General features: G+C 40.6%; 1 protein-coding gene across 1 annotated transcript in view; it reads left to right on the top strand.

Annotated features, from left to right (window-relative positions):
* The window catches only part of LOC110172732 (roundabout, axon guidance receptor, homolog 1 (Drosophila)), a 413,603-nt gene that overhangs the window by 301,304 nt on the left and 91,157 nt on the right, over positions 1–21,142 (top strand). Inside the window, 2 exon segments of the mRNA XM_055166979.1 lie at positions 13,922–14,046; positions 14,487–14,658. Of these exon segments, the coding sequence (XP_055022954.1) occupies positions 13,922–14,046; positions 14,487–14,658 (297 nt within the window).

Raw genomic sequence — 21,142 nt, 5'->3', positions numbered from 1 at the left:
GTTACAAGAGAGAGAGAGAGAGAGGGAGAGAGAAATCGGGAAGGAGGAGAGGAGAGAGAGAAGGAGGAGCAGATACAAGAGAAAGACAATGGGAGGAGATAAACAGACAGAAAGAAAAAGAAAGGAAGGGGGAGAGGAGAGACAGGGCAAGAAAGAGAGAGAGCAGGAGAGACAGAAACAGAGAGAGAGAGAAAGTGAAAGGAATGAAGTACAGAAAATGAATAAAAAGAAAATATGTTTTAGCTTCACTGATGTTGTTTCATTCCTCAGTTGTGTTCATTTCAGTTTATTTGCTATTTGGAAAAATGGATGCAAGAAGCAACACAGCATTTATACAAACATTCAAACAGACGAATGAAAACATTAAAAACACAAACCACAGAATATGAACACGACATTAAACGACAACATTAAACCTCAGTGCAACATCAGGTATTAGATAAAGAGAGAAGGAGATGCTGCTGTGACGCTGCAGGACACAGAGGAGGGACACTTTTGTTTCTTCCTCTCTTCAAACTGTCCTGACACAGATCTGACCCTCCCTGACCAGTCCTCCTGTTAAACTGACCTCACACCTTTGACTGACACACAAAGGACACGCAACTGCAACACTCTGCTGCAGCAAAACTTGACTGGTGTTATGATTTGAACGGCGGCGCGTGCAGACGTCACGGTCTTTCGCTCTCCCAAGCCTTGTCCACATGAATCATATTCGAGTTGTTTTCGTTGCAGATGCAGTGTTCGTTCACAATAATCCGATTGAAAACGGCTCCAGAGACAAAACGATCTGGTGCCTCCAGCTCCCACGAATTCATTTAAGTACAGATCTGCACTGTGTGGACGCCTGAAAACACTGATACACTGATGCAGGTCTGTGCCAAGCCCCTAGGTTCCAAAATGGTCACCCATTCAAGTCAATGGGCTGAGCTCTATGGTGCATGATCCCAGATTCACCTTTAGCCCGGTGAGGTTCTTCCGGTGGCTGTGGGCCTACTGAGCATGTGCAGGAGTGTCTTTTCTCCCACGGGCACATGCCAATACACGCGAACGCACGCACAGAGCGCGGCCTTGTGTATCACATGATCGCTTTGACCAATCAGAGCGAGAGGAGCTAGAGAACTAATGATTATAAAGCATTTTTTTAAGACAACGGAAGGATTTTGAGCTGAGAAAATGTGTTTGATCTAAAAACAGGTAAAAATCGCCACAAAATTCAACATTTTTGAAAGTTGTAGGTCCCTGTCAGACGAACACGAGCAGTTTGTGATTACATTACCTATATGAGAAAAATCTTCTCTCGGCCCATGGGATTTTTTCTGCCGTAGAACCAGTGAGTGACACTACGTCAACTCGAGGCAGCTACAAGCAGCAACACCCTATCCAGTTATTTTAATAGATCCATGGTCTATGCGCCGCGAAGTAATTCACCACCAAAACACTATGAGACTAGAATATATGTCCATTCATATAAACGTGTGTCTGTGTGTACGACCTGCAGATGTATAATCTCTGAAAAGTTTCACATGAACCATCTCCAACACGACAGAAACACAGAACAGACTCACCATCAGCAGAACACCCCTCTGTCACAGAAAGAACACTCATATTCCACTGAGTCGTGTCCTTTAGTCCAACAGAAACTGAACCACATCAGCGACACAAGAAGCGAGCAGTTTTTTTAGCATTTAGTTTATGCAAATGAGCCATGTGGTTTTAAGTTTAATTTCTGTAAAATGTAAACAAATGTGCTAAAAACTGTATGGATAGGGAAGACTTCTGGACGCAGATCGTTTCCGATATGGTGATCCGATTATTAATTTCAGTGTAAACATAGCCCCAGTCATTGTCTACGCACGGGACAAGGAGAAACGTCATTTCGATTCCTTTGTATGTCTAGTGCAGGGGTCTCCAACCTTTTTCCTTGGGTGAGCTACTTTTACAAAACAAATATTCCAGAGAGCTACTAATTTTAGCGGTTGCAGGAAATGAAGTATACATAAAAGCCACGGGAAGACTTAGATGGGGTACAGTTAGATAAAACATAGAACATAAACCATTATGTATTTATGAGTGCACAAATTCAGGCATCAAAATGATAGATTTATAATAATAAAAAGCATCTAATTCAACAAATTTGAGCTATTCAGGACCAAACATGTAATTCAGAAATCCTTTGGTGAGCTACTTGAAAGGGGAAGGAGAGCTACTGGTAGCTCCTGAGCTACAGGTTAGAGACCCCTGGTCTAGTGCATGTGAAGAAATACAAAATAAAGCAAACTTTGAGCTTTGAGAGATAAAGAGACACTGCATTGATCCTCAGTACATCAGAGACTTTTGTTATTAGGTTTTTTCAGACCAAGAGTTTGTTTTCATACCTGACAGTTTCGATTACGGTCTTCCTCAGATCCCAGGTGTTTGAGAGTAAAAAAGCCCCGTCGTCCCGGTTTATCGTCCCGTGGGCATGTTTCTGTATTTCGATTTCCTCTTTAATCCAGTAACGAGGTTTTTCATCCTCTGTCCCGATGATGTTTGCTGAAGACTACAACTCGATCACAGACTTTATATTTACATGTAAACACAAGCAACAGTTTAGGGTTTAAGTGTTTCTTTTAAGTTGCTGTTGACTTTAAAACTACCACTTCATGACATCACAAGATGGAAAAGAACATTTAGAGCTTTGGAGATGCAGACAGCCAAATAATAAAGGATGATTCAAACATGTGTGAATGAAACCAAACACTCCGGGAATGTTTTGGAGGAGGTGACTGAAAGTTCACATGAGCGTGTTTAGTTTTTTATGAAATGAGGTGTTAGAATAAGTTTACATATACGTTTGAAGAGTGAGTGTGTGAGAAAATATCTTGATCCAAACACTGCGGCACAAATGAAGAGCAGATAGTGGTCTCCATCCAAAACATTCAATCGTCGCTGAGCTGAAACGGTTTTTAACTTGTTCCAAACCTTGAGATGAGAGGACCGCAGCTCTGTCATGCCTCACAAATCCTGTCTTTTATCCGCCGCCATATTTGTGCTCAATGCTCTATTTACAACATTCACAAGATTTTTACAGCATCTTTCCACTATACAAAATTCTCATAAAGATTTTCAAATATTTTCCACCAAGCGACAGTAGCTAGTCTGAGGTCTAAACCGGGTCTCAGTAAAAATGTAACTGAAGAGCCGGGATAGAAGCAGGTCTGATCCAAGTCTAGTCAAGAGTAAACTCAGGACTAAATCAGGCTAAAACAAAAAGAAGAACTAGGATTAGAATATGATCTTAAATGAACTTAACCAGGACTTGACCAGGACTAATTCAAACACTATATATGCCAAGATTTTAAGGGTCCATATTACGCTTATTTTCTGATCTATGTTATAATGTTTCCTCATCACAAACAGACCTGGACTTATTTGTTTATTTTTTTATTTTGCACATATGACAATAAAAAGAAACACACTAGATACAAAGTAGGTGCCGGAAGAGGCAAAAAACCCAATAGAGCCAAATATTAAAGCCTCCAACTTATGAATACATTAAAAATGTAACATTATCATTGTGCATAAAAATATATATAGAGAGAAAAATGACATTTAAACACCGTGAATTTAATTATTTTGATTCAAACATAGATTAAAACACAATGAAACATCCACAATTGAACGATTATCAAACATTGAATCTTTTTAAACAACACCTCTGATCTGCCGTCACTAACCACATGTGAAAACTGCTCCAGAATTTACAGCCTCTGTATCGTCGCAAAACTGAGCTCTTGATCAGACAAATTTTGGAATTTGTCACATCAAGATAGATACAAAACTCGTCAAATTATGAATTGGACGAGTTTTGTATCTATGAATCTCTGCATTGGTTTTAAAATAAAATGTGAAATGTTTGGGGATCGTTTTTGAATTATAAAGATTTTTATACATAAAAATACAAATTTGATAAATATTAATCCCATAAATATTAAGAATGTTACGTTTGGTGAATAAATGAGCAGATGATGTTTGTGGCATGGAATGAGTTGCAATTTGAACAAAACATTTTTGCACCAATAATATTTTGCTCAGAGTAGCAGAGAAAGTGCTTGCCCAGACTAGATTACAGTATGACAGATAGGGACTTGTGGCGAGGAGAAAATTCAGTTTGTCGACTGGACCAAAGTTAGTTTGTTTGAAGACATTTTGCAGCTCATCCAAGCTGCTTCTTCAGAACTGAAGACATTACACTGAACACATTACAGTTTTAAAGTAACTTCCCCCAAAGTGTAGATTTCAAATCGATTCGATGCGGTTCAGTAAAAAACAAAGGCTAAATCATGGTCAAATATACTGAAAAATACTCTTGGTGATACATTGATACATCAGCCCACGACATCAATAGAGGCTTTGCACCGTCACGTGACCCCCATAGCAACGGTACCTACGCCGCCATGACACCGGGCACACTATGTCATTGACTTCAGCAGCATCGGAGAAACATGGACAGGTTTTGTTGTGTATTTGGTTGTTCTAGATGCTCTGAACGGGATAAAATTATTCGTTTCTTCACTGTTCCTCTGGAAATGACTCATCAGGATCAAACAAGAGAATTATCAAAAAAAAAAAAGTGAATTATGGCTAGAGAACATAAACCGCAAAGAGATTCCTATGGTACCATCAAGACACACTCACGTCACTTTCATCAAGGTATTTGTTATTTAAATTGTTTCATAGTTTATTTATTGAGAGAAGCACATTTACTGAACTAAAATGTAAAAAGAAAACATTTGCAGTGTGAGTGGCAGTAGAAACTGTATCTTCCAGCGCACATATAAACATGTCACTCATCGTAGGACCATGTTTTCTTTATTATCTTGTTTATCCACAACTATGTCTTCTAGAATGAATCGTTTTATGCGAGCGGATCTTTCTAACGTTTGCGAGGATCTTTTCATGGCCGATTCTTTTGAGGTTCGGCTCACAGACTCTTTGACTCATGCTCCATGTTGATCACAGGAGCCCAGTGTGGGTTCGATGAATCGTAAACTAGTGCGGGTTTTTCTGGATAAATTAATTAAATAATAATAATAAATTTTTGTTCAGTAAATGTGCTTCTTTCATTAAATAAGCTATGAAACAATTTAAATAGCAAATACCTTGATGAAACTTCGGGTGTCTTGATGGTACCATTGGAAATCTCTTCGTGGTTTATGTTCTGTAGCTATAATCCGCGTCTTTTTTTCGATAATTCACTTGTTTGATCCTGATGAGTCATTTCCAGAGGAACAGTGAAGAAACAAATCGTTTTATTCCTTTCAGAGCGTCTAAAACCAAATACACAACAAAATCTGCCCATGTTTCTCCGATGCTGCTGAAGTCAATGACATATTGTGCCTGGTGTCATGGCGGCGTAGGTACCGTTGGTATGGGGGTCACGTGACGGTGCAAAGTCTCTATACTGTATCATCACATTAAACAATACGATATATCAACATTTCAATATTTTTGCACAGCCCTAGTCCTGTCCCCTCTGGTCTAAAGACTAACACTGAAGCTATACCTGGACTAGACCTGGACCAAAAACAAAGTGTACACTGATACGAGCCTGGCTTCAAACCAGAACCAATCCAATATAAGTAACTCCCAGATACATGAAAAATTATCACTCACTTAAAGAGCCAAACTCATGCATGCAGCAGACTTTACTCCCCGCGCGTAACAAACGATCGGCATAAATATCCTGAAAGACGTTGCCAGACATGAATACATTTTCCAGCATGTCCGGAGCATGTTCTGTGGAGGTTTGTGTGTGATTTATGTGCAGTGGGACGCTGTGAGCAGTCCCTCAGGCTGTGCTGCTAATGTTCCATGTAACGGCATTAGGAGCGGAGCCAGCGGACGCCAGTGAAAGGCAGGCTTGTCAGTGGGCTAATGCTAACGCTAAGTGTGCTGACGTCTGTGAGAGAAGATGTATTGTACCGCGTTACTCCAGCGCGGGTTTATTAATGGAGTAATTTTAAAAAAAAGATATCTTAACTTGTTGAAAAGAAAAGTGGCGGTAATGGGAGCTAAGGAAAATGTGTTAGCATGATAGCTTTAGCATTTTTTTCCCACTGGGGATATGGCAGTTCCTAAAGTAGTAAATTGGACAGGCCATGTTTTATTTAGCCTTTCTTGTTTTTTAAAGCTCCCATATATCACACAAAATGGACTCTTGTGAACTTTTAGCCATGTTCTAATGATGTTCCCTCCTCAAAAACAAATCTAGAGTTGTGTTTTGTATTTGTATTTTGGTTTTTCATTCACGTGTCTGAGTAACCCTGAGGAACCCTTTCAAGCTCTAAATGCTACGTTCCAACTTGTGATGTCATGAAGTGATAGTTTGGAAGTGAACAGCTCCTTTTATCTTTAGTTCAGTAGCGATGTCAAAGTCAAGGACTAAAATGATCCAACTAATTCTACTGTAGTTGTATGGAGTTTAAAAACACAATATAGTGCTTCCTGTATTACCACATGACATCACAAGGTGGAACAGAGTTTTCCGTTTGAGAGAAGAACTCAGTCTGAATGCAGGTTTGTGTGTTAAACGTGTGTGAATGAAACAAAACACAACTCCAGGCTGTTTGTGACGAGGAAACAACATTAGACCAGATCAGAAAATAGTGTCATACACTGGGTGACCAGTTTTTCAGAATCAAAAATTGAGACACTCCCGGTTTGCAGCAGTTGGTAATAATAAAACAAATGTATAAGTGCATAAATTGTTCTGCACTCGGTCGATTCATGACTTACACTTGGACAAACTTTATTGATCCACAATCATAAATAATAAATAAATAATCATTGCATTTATATAGCGTCTTTCAAGACACACAAGTGCTTTACAGTTCATTATTCATTCACTCAACTCTCAGTGGTGGTAAATTACTACTGTAGCCACAGCTGCCCTGGGACAGACTGATGGAAGCAAGGCTGCCGATCTGTCATATCGGTCCCTCCGACCACCACCATCACTCACACACACCCACCACTTCCATACTAAACAATGTGGGTGAAGTGTCTTGCCTAAGGACACAACATCAGTTTTTACCACTGGCGCCCTCCTGTGGCACCTGGAATTCCCACTGTCTCCCATCCAAGTCTTGACCAGGCCCGGTCTTTCTTAGCTCCTGAGCTCCTGAGTCTTTAACAAGCTGGTATGGTCTCCAAGGGCAATGATTTGGACACAGGAGCTCACACATCACAATATAATATTATAACAAAGAGTAACAATATAAATGGTAATAATAAATTCTTACTCAAAACTAACATGTGAGACAGTATAGTCACATTTTATTTGAGTTCTGGTCTTTTTTAAGCAGCTTTTCTGTATTTTACCAAAAATTCATGTCTCTCTTTACTGTTGGCAGGGATTTGATTGGTCAAAAATCTGGACACTTGGGACATTTCTTGTATAAAACTGAGACAAATCACTGGTTTTCTATAAATCTGCTATAACAGGGGACACAGGCTCAAAAGTGGGACTGTCTCGGGTAAATAAAGACGTCTGGTCACTCTAGTCATATGGACCCTCTAAACATGCTTTTGGAAATCTTAGCATCTGTATTTCATGTTTAAGAACTTATCACACTGCACTATGTAACATTCTTGATGGGGTTTATCCACCTGGTTGTCTCCATGGAGATGCCATTGTTTTACCTGGAATTAAAGCCCTGCACTCGCGGAACCTGACGCAAAACAGTGCGGCGCGGGACACATTTTGAAAGCTCAGGGACTGCACAATGCGGGAGAGGACGGGTGGGATGATAAACTGCAGTCCCACAAACTAAATATGAGTGTAAAATCAAATATACAAATGATGAATGCAAGTCTGTCATACATCATTTGTGCTGGAGATTTTATTTGGCATGAATAAAAATGTTTTAAGTAGACTAAATTTGCAGATGTGGGCTAATCTCGAGCACATTTTAGACAATTCCTTTCCGCTTCTTCATGTTTGACAGAGCTTAAGAAAGCGAACGTTACCATCTTACTGGATTTGTGGACTGGAGCGGGACAAAATATCGCAGATCCGGGCGGGAACGGGAATAAAAATTACAATTATTTGCGGGCAAGAGCGGGACTGAAAATTCTGTTCCCTCAGAAACCTCTACCTTGAATGTTCCACAATCAGTGTTGGGGAGTAACAGATTACATGTACCAGAGTTACGCGATCAGAGTACAATTTATGAGTAACTGTATTCGGTTACAGTTACTGTTTCAGTGAGTGGTAATTGGATTACAGTTCCTTTGTTGAAGTAAATGGATTACACGGCGGTATTTTCCTGTTTTCACATTTCAGGCTGTATGCCTTTTTTTTTTTATTATTAATTTCACTCATTGCCGACACTAAACCAGGTCCAAAACAGGTCTAAAACCAAGTCTAAAACCAGGTCTAAACCAAGTCTAAAACCAGGTCTAAACCAGGTCTAAACCAGGTCTAAACCAGGTCTAAACCAAGACTAAACCAGGACTAAACCAGGACTAAAACCAGGCCTTAACCAGATCTAAACCAGGTCTAAACCCAGGTCTAAAGTAGGTCTAAACACAGACTAAACCTGGACTAAAACCAGGACTAAAACCAGGACTAAACCAGGACTAAAACTAGGACTAAACCAGGTCTAAAACCAGGTCTGAAACAGGTCTAAAACAGGATTTAACAGGACTAAATCATACTGCATGAACCATGTCTCCTCCTCTTCTATCAATAATATTTTTAATACGGTTAAGTAAAGACTGGGCTTTTTTATTTTCTTTTAGCAGATAAAACATCTTAGGTGAAGATTTCCTCGTCTTTGTTTCTCTACAGCAAATCAAGGAAGTATTCAGATTACGTTACTCACTTTAAGTAACTTAATGGATTCCGTTTCAAACTACAATTTGGGGTATGTAATCTGTAATCTGTAGGGGAATACATTTTAAAAGTCACCTTCCCGACACTGTCCACAATATAGTATTCTATTTTGCATTTAGCCTTTTCAATTACACGTGTTTGTATTACTAAAGAAAGAAAGATGGGACTTGTGAACATATTTCTGTCAATATCAGGTTGATTTTGAGATTGTGTTTTGACATCCAACTTCTCTGCAGTAGCTCATATCATCCTAATGTTTCCTTATTTTAGCGTTCCACATTGCTTCCTTTGTCACTTTGCCCAATGGCACAACACCAAAGCTTTGTTAAACCAGTGGAATTCAGTAATGTGTCCATGTCTCCACCATTGTACCAGCCCACTACATCTGACATTTACATTGTTCCTATATTTTTATATTTCCATGTTCCTATATTTTCGTATTTCCATGTTTATGATTTATTATTCATCCTGGCTTTGTTGTCTTGTTTTTCTGTTCCCTTTTTTCAGTCGTGTCTGGTAAGTTCAACATGTCACCCGTCACCTGTTCACCGCACTGACAGGGGCATCCTCCTCCTCCCATCACCTCCCACCAATCATGTGTCTGTTGTCACGGCAACGGAGCCCAACGGTAAAAAAAAAAAAAAAATGTAGCTATGTCAAGGGGTGCTCCAAGGTAACACAGCCTCATCTCATTGTAATATTCCGGGGCCACTCTACACGAGCCGGGGGCCGCTCTGAGCCAGGGGCCGATGGATGATGTCTGTACGCACAAAGACAGGCCAGATTGGTTTGGTGCAGCCTGTGAGTGAGCGATACACACAGCCAGATTAGAAAGAAAGAAAAGTTCACATTAACACTTCAGAGGTGTAGAAGGAGACAGACTCAAAATACAACTCAACAAAGACATTTTTATTTGTTCAAGTCTGATCCATTCAGATGTTTTGACTTGTTTCCATGGAGATGCTTTGCCTGAAATGTTTCATGGTACGTCATTAACACTACAACTCCAAGAATTCTGAAACGACTAACCACTCCCACAACATACTGGCCGATGGAGCTCTAAGGCCCAGGTGCCACACAACGTTGGTGACTTAGGCTGCGTTCAGACTGCAGCCTGAAGTGACCCAAATCAGATTTTTTTGGCCTCTATGTGACCTGTATCTGATCTTTTAATGACAGTCAACCACATAGATCCGATTTTTTCAAATGTGACCCAGGACACTCCGATATGTGGTCTTAAAACTGATACATATCTGATCTTTTGACATGTGACTTCAGTGTGAACAGCCAAAGTGCATTCATCCACCTACACGTTATCAACAAGACACAAACGTCACTATTCTGCGCTGAAGTAGGCGAAAATTGTTAATGAACTCAGTGTCACTGAAGTGAAGCACATCTCCACTCACCACTCTTGGCTCCGTCTCCACATCCACATGTTCTTTTCAACAGACGTCGCTGCTGTCCCACAAAACGTCACAGCCAAAAACCTCGTCCTTCTCCTTCTCAATCTCCTCCTTAAAACAAGTAAGTTGTTCATGTTCTGGCTCCGGTGCGAGAGGAACTTTAAAATCTCCAGGTGCTCGATGCTCGAGTCCATGTTTGGACAACTTCTGTAAACACAGAGCACGCTCACTGTGGTTGACGTCGTCGTGTCTCCAGTGCACATGTGGGACACTTTTGGGCCGTTTCACACTGGAGTCACATACAAGTCACATTTAATTGGAAATGTGAACGACCTCGCAAAAACATCGGATTTCCACAAAAAATCGGAATTGAGTGTCAAGCCCTGCAGTCTGAACATAGCCTTAGACTCTGCTGTGTCTGAGTGTCGAGCGAGTGTCTGAATGAGCAACAGCTGAAAATCTAATTTACTCAAAATTTCCCACAATGCACCTTGAAAAGTATTGGGCATCAGTGGTCACTCGAACGGTCAATATAGACCACGATGCATTGTGAGTCAGAAAAACAGCAATAGACAGATACAGGTCATATGCTGCATTCTACTGCAGGGGTCTCCAACCTGTAGCTCAGGAGCTACCAGATGCTCTCCACCCCCTTCCAAGTAGCTCACCAATGGATCTTTGAATTCTGTGTATCATGCTGAATAAGTACAATTTGATTTGTTACTATTGTAAATGTATAATTTTGATGCCTAACTGTGCACTAATAAATAGATAATGGTTTATGTTTCATAGACATGTAACTGTTCCCCATCTAAGGTTTGCCGTGGCTCTTATATTTACTCAATGTCTTTGTGACTGCTTAAATTAGAAGCTCTGTGGCATTTCTGATTTGTAAAGGAGCTCACCAGAGGAAAGAGGTTGGAGACCCCTGTTCTATTGAATATCAGTAGTGGATAAATCCGAGTCAGTTCTCCCGACATCCGCTGTAAATCTGTTCCATTGCAACAGTTGGGGAAAATATGGATGTTCAAGAAAGTGTAACCCTAAAATGTTGTCATTACCAGGCTCTTAAGGCTGTGGGTATCTCGGGTTACACTTAGATTTGATAATTGTAGTTTCTTGAAGTTTTCCTTGCTAACTAAAAAACCAACACAGCAGGACAGGTACAATACGCTTTATTCAGCAACACCTCTTTCTCTCTCTGTCTCCGGTGCGCTGACCAAACACATTCCACCGAAACAACAAAATAACACCACAGAACCCAACACAATGTAACAATGAACTGTCAATGAAATAAATGCAAAATAATATAAATTAATTATCCAAACAATATATAAAATAATAATCACCCAAATTAATGTTAATAAATGAAATAATATGCATCAAAATAAATCAAAGGTTACAAAAGTTTAATGTCCAGCTGATTCAGTCTGCACTGAAGTGGCCTGAGTTTGTCTTTCAGAACCCTGATTTGATTGGCTGTTTCATTGCACTTTCTTAAGGTGGAGGTCGGTGGAGCACAATAGAATGTAACAATAACTGGACATAACACTTGAATGAATGACGCAGACGGAAGCACTGGTTTAACTCTGTTGGTCCGTGATTATGGATAAAACACTCTTAAATAAACCATTATGGTGCTAGCGTTAAACATTCACCTTAGTAAATATCTTTCTCTGTTTCATTTGTTGGCAATGAAATTCAAAAATGAATTGACTGATGCAGAAGTGAAGATAAAACCAGTCATATCTTGGTTTCATTTTATAATTTCATCAAAATTACAGCATAGAAATAAATTACATACAGATACAAAAATAAAAAAGAAAGTGAAAAACTAACATTTTTACTGCTCGCCTCTCCACAGATCTAGAAGTATACAAAAGAAGAGAGTTAACATGTCTTCTATGATACTATACTTCAGGACAGACTGCTTTGGTTTCTCTTTAAGCGACTTTCAACTTTATTTTCAAAGCACACATCAGTCTTAAGCCACTCGTTCTGACACAAAAAAGTCCAGTTCATGTAACATTCATTTAGGCTGTCATGGCAACCCCGATGCTATCTTTGTTAGTGCACATATATGCAGTCCTGGATGAGTGAGTACAAGATGTTCTGTACACAATAGTCGTGTACATTTGTATCCAGTGTTTCCCCTATAAGCCATGTAAATGTGTGTCCCTGGGCCCATGCAAACCAGGAGCAGAGGTGGATCATGTCTCCCACCGCCTGCTTTGAAAACCACAGGCCAAACGAAAGCTCAGACGACATGCAAATATAATACTGGTGCACAGTGTAGGAGCAGAGTACAGACACGTCCATCTGCCCCCGTCTGAGGCGAATCACATCACACACTGGAAACACAAAAGCTCTCCATCATTGTTTTGACTCGTTTGAACTTGATTTAACTTTACCTGATTTCACTTTTACAACTTTATCAGAAGTTCTTACTGATTTAACCATATGACAGAGGAGATTCTAGGACTTTTGGACTATGAAGTGGTATTAAAGGAACCACTTGACATATAAGGTTCTACAATCACTGAACTTGTGCTGCCAGAGCCTGAAGCTGTAGATTGAGGACATAACAAGTTTTTTTTTTTTTTTTTTTCTCATTCTCAGTATATGAACAGACCATAAGTTGCATTGGAACTTGCAACCCAAATGAGAGACTCTATAAACACTATAAACCCAAATAAGTTACATGAACTTAAAAAAATGTAGGCAATCGACTACCTCATTTTTATTTATTTATTTTTTAAAGCTGATGAACTTAAAAGTCACAATCTCCCAGAATTTAAAAGGTTGGATGTTTTCCTACTTGTACCTTTTGATAACAGCTTAATTCAAAGTGCTCATTTAGCTCAACTCAAATATTTGCAGTTAATGTGACTCATCATTTTCTGATAAGCAACTCAGTTATTTCCATTTTTTATGACTTAAAATTGGGAGTTTTCAAACCACTGGAATAAATTCACTTATTTGGTGAAGCACTTTGAAATTCTCTTGTATTTTAGCATGTACTATATAAATTTAATTTATTTTTAAGGCATCCCTATTTGAAACAATAGAAATAACAAGACCTTATCATATTCAGCATTTACTTAATTCTACTAAGTTGTACCTAATCTGTGTTTTTAAATTACTCTCACTTATACCCACAATCATTCCCTTGAATCAAAAATATTAGTTAAAATTACTCAAAAAGAAGAACATGTTACAGTAACTTGACATAATTAAGTTAGTAGGACTTTTTCTAAAACTCTGACTATACACAACTCAACCTTTGAACGTTTGGGTTTACAGTGAGGCTCATTCTGCGTTCTGATTGGATAATTGTCTTGAACCAAAACACCAAATTATGCCATAAACAGCATGTCTGTCAAGTTAAATGTTTTTTGTTATTAAGAATAAATTACTACATTTTTTATGAGTAAAAACTGTATTTCATTTGAACATGTTAATTTTGTATTTTGGGTCATATCTTACATACTGTCCCTGTATTTAAACTGAAAAACATATAGGACTGAAATCAAATGCCTATCAATTTTACAAATAGAACAAAACTATTCAGAACAAGATTCAGGATGTCACTTTCCAAAGGAAGTGTGTGTGTGACTTGTGTGTGCTGGTCCCTCAGTGCCGCCGGCGTTCGTGGTGCGTCCCAGGAACCAGGTGGTGGGCGTCGGCCGAACCGTCACCTTCCAGTGCGAGGCCACAGGGAACCCCCAGCCCGCCATCTTCTGGCAGAGAGAAGGCAGCCAGGTAAAGCACGCCGCGTCACCACAGGGTGCACAGTTCAGCGCTCAGGGAACAGGAGCGTGTGTTGAACATGGGTATTTAACAGCCTTAGAATTATAACCAAAGTCAGGAGTGAAAAAGCTATCGAGGTTTATTTCCACAACTCAAATCATGCCTGAAACCCAAATGTTTGATATTTCAGTCAAAGCTTAACTTAGTAGTGGAACTTTAATTTAATTTAATTTCTTAATTGACATGTTTATTTATTTTTATGTACTAGCCACTAACCACATAATTATGACCACTTTAAACAGTTCTAATGAGTCCAATGAAAATGAAAGATACTGTATTTTTATGGACTATAATCAACCACCTTTAAATGTGGAAAAAAGACGACAAATAAAACCTGATTATCAACAGCCAGTCCCTCTCCCTGTGTTTCTAACCCACCGTCTGTCCTCCAGAACCTGCTCTTCTCGTACCAGCCTCCTCAGCCCTCCAGCCGCTTCTCCGTGTCCCAGAGCGGAGACCTGACCATCACCGACGCCGAGCGCTCCGACGTGGGCTTCTACAGCTGCCAGGCCCTCAACATCGCCGGCAGCGTCATCACCAAAGCCCTGCTGGAGGTCACCGATGGTAGGTTACATCACAACGCACTTTAAACTCAAGTGTCAGACAACAGCAACCGGTGTGTTTCGTAGATCTGCACAAGTTGTACACCTGCCAGGACAACCTTCTAGACGCAGCACTGGCATCAATATCATGGTGGCTTTGGACTAAATGAGACTGGATTGCTGGAATTTTGTAGAATTTTATTTTGGCAAAGTCTAGTCAAACAGTTCAAAACACATCAAATATCTGATTGTTCTTATGTTGCTAAAATGAGCGTGAGATTGACAGGTGGATCAGTGCAGCATTGGCACTGATGTGATCGCTGTGATCGAACCGTTGTGGTGAAGAGGGAGCTGAGTTGAAAGGCAAAGGTCTCGATTTATCAGTCAGTTTACGTTCCAACTCTCAAATGTCTTCATGAGCTCTGGGTAATGAGCAAAAGGATGAGAACATGGATAGAAGTGGGCAAAATGAGTTTCCTCTGCAGGGTGGCTGGACACTCCCTTAGAAATAGAGTGAGGAGCTCAGTCACACGAGAGGAGCTTGGAGTAGAGCCATTGCTCCTCCATGTTGAGAGGCACAGTTGAGGTGGTTCGGGCATCTGTTCCGGATGCCTCTGTGGCGTCTCCCTCGGTCTCCCTCCCACAGGGAGAAGGCCCCGAGGAAGACTCAGGACACACTGGAGGGGACTATGTCCTTGGGTTAGGGTCTCTGAAAGTTGTGGAAAGTGCTCATAAAGTGAAGAATTATGATGCTCAGAATGCACGAAAGTGAAGAATAACTCTGGACGACTGCAAACTGTTTCTAATGAACTCGTCCTGTTTTACATTTTCAATAAGTCAACAGTTGCAGTTTGTAGTTTTGCTTCTGTAATATCTGTGACTTTCACTTCCAGAGCCTGTTGACGTGCAGCTCGAACATAAATCCTGTGTTTCCTGTGCAAAGTTTAGTCACTTTTGATTGGTCCAAAATGAGCAGAGGTCAAGAGTAAATCTACAACACTGACAGAAGTGATACAAGCGGAACGATGGAGACGGATAACAACAGAGGAGAGGAAACAGGGGGAGGAGAGGGGACAGAGGGAGGAAAGGAGGGAAGGGGGAAGAGTGATGAGATAGAGATAGAGAGAGATAGTGAAAGAGAGGGAGGAGAGGAGAGCGAGGAAGAGAGGGACGAGAGAGATAGAGGGAGAGAGAGGGACAAGAGGGAGGAAGAGAGGGAGGGAGAATGAGTAAGAGAGGGATGAGAGGGAGGAAGAGAGGGATGAGAGAGATAGAGGGAGAGAGAGGGACGACAAGAGGGAGGAAGACAGGGAGGGAGAAGGAGGAGAGAGAGAGGGTAGTTGGAGAGAAAGTGAGGAAGAGAGGGAGGGAGAATGAGGAGAGAGAGGGAGGGAGAGGAAGAGAGGGAGGAGAGGACAGTGAATAAGGGAAGGAGGAGAGGAGAGTGAGGAAGAGAGGGCGGAGAAAAGAGGGAGAAAGAGAAGGAGGGAAAGGAGAGTGAATAAAAGAAGGAGGAGAGTGAGGAAGAGAGGGATGACAGGAGAGTGAGGAAGAGAGTGAGGAGAGGAGAGTGAGGGAGAGAGGGAGGGAGAGAGGGAGGAGAGGAGAGTGAGGGAGAGAGAGGGAGGAGAGGAGAGTGAGGAGAGAGGGAGGAGAGAGAGTGAGGAGAGTGAGGAGAGGAGAGTGAGGAGAGGAGGAGAGGAGAGTGAGGAAGAGAGTGAGGAGGAGAGTGAGGGAGAGAGGGAGGAGAGGAGAGTGAGAGAGAGTGAGGAGAGAGGGGAGAGAGGAGAGGAGAGTGAGGGAGAGAGAGGGAGGAGAGTGAGGGAGAGAGAGGAGAGGAGAGTGAGGGAGAGAGGGAGGAGAGGAGAGTGAGGGAGAGAGGGAGGAGAGGAGAGTGAGGAGAGAGGGAGGAGAGGAGAGTGGGGAGAGAGGAGGAGAGTGAGGAGAGGGAGGAGAGTGAGGGAGAGAGGGAGGAGAGGAGAGTGAGGGAGAGAGGAGGAGAGGAGAGTGAGGGAGAGAGGGAGGAGAGGAGAGTGAGGGAGAGAGGGAGGAGAGGAGGATAGAGATGAGGCTGTGGGTTGTCGGGGTGATGTATTTGTCTCCAGAGATGGTGGTGCAGTTCTTCTGTGCTGCACTTTGTTTTGTTTGGAATAACAGATATGATTCTGTTTTGAAAGAAGGAAAAACAGTGAGGCCAATCAGGAAACATGAACGAACTGAAACATTCTAAAGACACAAGGGTTAAATCATGAACTGATTCTCTGTATGTTCAATGTTCAAACCCACATTTATTTACAGAGCACATTTCGAGACATTATGGGCGACAGTAGCTCAGTTGGTCGAGCATCCCCCACTGGATCTGGAGGTTGGCGGTTCAAATCCTCATCTTGACATAAAAAAAACAACAATAACAGCAAAAAAACGTCACAGGTTGAGCGGTCAGATCCACAGACCCACAGGTTGTTGGTGCAATTCCGGCTCCCACTGATGAATGCTGTCGTTGTGTCCTTGGGCAAGACACTTAACCCACTTCAACCATAATGTGAATGTGTGTGTGGTTCCTTGTTGTAAAAGTGCTTGAGCCTTGAAAGTAGAAAAGCGCTATAGAAAAATGTGACAATTTACAGTTTTAAAGGGGCGATATCTGTATGAGGCTATTGGCGTATGAGGCTCTGATTTCTGTTCTGTTGTAGTTTCCCTGCATACTGAGTTCTTCTCTCCAATGGAAAACACTCTGTTCCACCTTGTGATGTCATGTGGTAATACAGGAAGTGCTCCATTGTGTTTTTAAACTCTGTACACCTTCACTAGAATCATTTGGATCATTTCACCTCTGGAATTGCTGATCTCTAATGAACTAAAGATAAAAGAGCTATTAACCTTGTTTATGACATCACAAGGTGGAATAGAGCATTTTGAGCTTTGGAGATGTGGACAGACTAATAACAGAGGATTACTCAAACAGAAATGAAACAAAACATAACTCCAGGTCTGTTTTAAAGGACATAGCAGAACATTACGGTGTCTGTCAAACCCTTTTCTCCGTGAAGATGTCACGTCTTTGTCTGGAATGTTTCACAGTATGGCATTAAATCGTTCTGTCTTCATGGAGATCAAACCAGACCAAGTTCCAAGTCAGATCTGTGGAGAGGCGACTCCGCTCACAGTCAGAATGTCTGTTTTTCTAGGTATTTTTGAGCTACAAAACCACCTGGAATTGGAATAAATGTAAAGTAGAGCTGCTTAATGTCACACTGTGGAACATTCCAGACAGAGCAATGACATCTCCAAAGAACCAAGCAGTTCGTAAACGTTGACTAGTAGCAAAGATATAGTAATTAAAGTAGCATCATGTAACTTCTCCACCATCTCGATCATCAACATCTCTCTGCACTGACATCATTCTATTTGGCTCTCGGTTTGTCAGAGTTAAATGTATCGTACTTGTTCTTCTTTTGACACGTCTGAGTCCCGGTTCAGACCTGGCTGAGTCCGGCTGAGTCCGGGTCGAGTCTTTAATTGAGTGTGCGCAGTCCCATGTGAGCTGCAGCGTTGCGTGTCTCCTCTCAGACTTTATTGGGTGACTGTGGCTAGCACGCTCCGCTCGCCTCCTCGCTGCTCTGCATACTTTCCAGTGTTGTTTGGTGCATTGTGGGAAAAATGTTTGGTGTTCTGCGGTGGAGATTGGCCTGGGGTAAAGATGTGTCCCAGACTAAACCAGGACCGAAGCGGCGCTAAACCAGAACTAAAAGTATTACGACAAAAATGCTCTGTTTGCACATACACTTTCCCAAACAAGCAACTTTGGTTTTAACCATATTTTAAACAGATTTGCTCCTTATCGTGCTTTTTCTGGTTTTTGGAAAGGAAATTTTAAAATGTGCACTAGGCTGCCCCCTCAAAGCATCGTAAAAAAATAAAGTTTCAGATGATCCCAGTTAGAATCCTGCATTAGGTTTTAGCTCCAAAAGATGATTTAGGTTTCATGGAAATGGAATAATTTAGCGTTTTCAAGTCACTTTTACAGACTTTATGGACTTTCAAAGTAATTTTTATGCAAGTTTCCATTTGTGTTTGCAGAATAAAATGACAAATTATTTGATTATTATTTATTTGGTTCTATGTTATATTACAGACCATAGTGCAATTTCAAGTATCTTCAGCAACCTCTAAATATTAATTATTTTGCATAAAATTTGGACCCAAATATTTTGACCAGATATGGAACCAAATGCATGCAAAATGTTTGGACCACTCTTGCTCTGTGTACCATTTGTTCTTTAGAATTTCAATGAAAAACAAAAATAAAAGGGGACAAAGTTTACTTCATTATTCAGTTTGAGTGTAAAAAAAAATAAAAATAAAAATAAAATAATAATAATCAATTCATATTTAATTTAATATTTACTTTAACATTTATTTCAAATAAAACCAGTCAATAAACTGTCTCTGTGCCTATTTTAGTTTGGATATTTTATTCTCTCTGGTTTATTTGCTGTTTGAAGTTCTGCTGCTAGAAGAGAATAAAATATCCAAACTGAAATAGGCACAGAGACTAAATATTGGAAAAAGAGTTTGAAATCTTTTTTTTTTTTTTTTTATTTGACACTAAAACTGAATAATGAACAAACAATAACAAAATGTTTTCCCATTTTATTGTTTTTCATTCTTAATTGAAATTCAAAACAATGTGCAGTGTCATTTTTCTAGTGAAGTGTTATTTGCCTTGATGTTCCACAGTATCACATTCAACTTATCGATCTTGGGTTTTATTGCTTGAAAAATACTTTCTGCATTCCTACTGTGAGTGCATCTCCGCAGATCTGACGTGTATCTTGGCCTCTGGTATTGTCACCAGTTTGTCCCAAAGGTGATAGATAAGACTGTGGAAGGTTCCAGGCAAAGCAACAATATCTCCCATGGAGACAAGCAGAGACTCCATCAGAAAACTCCACAGTGCACGTTTAAGTTATGAAAGATGGAATAATGCTGAGATTGTTAAACGCAGTTCAGAAGTCTGTAACTAGAGAAGGTTCTGTTCACATTAGGCGGGTCTTCATTGGTAAAGAAGTAGTTAGAGGAACACTTTTGAACTGGTGGCATGAATTAGAAAGAGAAACAGAACTAAACCATTTGGCTCCCATTAAACTCCATTATAATTTATCAGGTAGTTTCCAGATCAACCAAAATATTTTCAGGATCCTTCCTCAAAAATCAATCACGTTCAGACTGCAGGGCTTAATGCTCAATTCTGATTTTTTTCTGAAATCCGATGTTTTTGCGAGGTCGTTCACATTTCCAATTAAATGTGACTTGTATGTGACTCCAGTGTGAACATTAAACGGCCCAAAAGTGTCCCACATGTGACACTGGAGACATGTGTTTACGGAAGTTGTCCAAACATGGACGCAGCATCGAGCACCTGGAGATTTTAAAGTTCCTCTTCGTACCGGAGCCAGAACATGAACAACTTACTTGTTTTAAGGAGGAGATTGAGAAGGAGAAGGACGAGGTTTTTGGTCGTGGTGTTTTGTGGGCAGCGGCAGCAGCGACGTCTGTTGAAAGGAACGTGTGGATGTGGAGACGGAGCCAAGAGTGGTGAGTGGTGATGTGCTTCACTTCAGTGACACGGAGTTTGTTAACGATTTTCGCCTACTTCAGCGCAGAATAGTGACGTTTGTGTCTTGTTGATAACGTGTAGGTGGATGAATGCACTTTGACCATTCAGACTGAAGTCACATGTCAAAAGATCAGATATGTATCAGTTTCAGGAGCACATATCCAAGTGTCCTGGGTCACATTTGAAAACATCGGATCTGTGTCGTTCAGACTGTCATTAAAAGATCAGATACAGGTCACATAGAAGCCAAAAATCAGATTTGGGTCACTGCAGGCTGCAGTCTGAACGTAGACTAAGTAAATCTTTATTTCTATAGCACCTTTCACAGATACAAAATCACAAAGTGCTTTACAGAGCAAAAAACAGCATAAAAACAACATAAACAAGAACAGAGGAATTACAAACACAATCATCTAAAAGCCTGTCTAAACAGCAGTGTCTTGAGCTGCTTTTTAAAAGAGTCTATAGAGTCTGCCTCACATAGGGCCGGGGGCAGGGCGTTCCATAATTTGGGAGCCACAGCCTGAAAGCAAACCCGAGTTTTAAATCGGGTCTTTTCTTTCCAGAAAACTGGATCATATTAATTTACCCATATTCCACTATTTTCTGATCTATGTTAAAATGTAGTTTCCTCATCACACACAGGCCTGGAGCTGTGTTTTGTTTCATTCACACATGTTTAACACACAAAAAACCTGCACATTTAGACAGAAAACACTGTGTTTTAAACTCCATACACCTTCACTAGAACCATTTGGATGATACTAGACCTGGAATTGTTAAGCTCTACTGAACAAAAAAGTAAAAGAAGCTGTTAACTTTACCACTAAATAACCACTGTATGACATCACAAGGTGGAAAAGGGCATTTCGGGCTTTGGAGATGT

The sequence above is a fragment of the Boleophthalmus pectinirostris genome, unplaced genomic scaffold (assembly GCF_026225935.1).
Source record: "Boleophthalmus pectinirostris isolate CB_2022bp ecotype Guang Dong unplaced genomic scaffold, ASM2622593v1 HiC_scaffold_9, whole genome shotgun sequence".
NCBI lineage: Eukaryota > Metazoa > Chordata > Actinopteri > Gobiiformes > Gobiidae > Boleophthalmus > Boleophthalmus pectinirostris.
The sequence above is the reverse complement of the archived record's forward strand: the minus strand, read 5'-3'. Positions and strand labels throughout refer to the sequence as shown.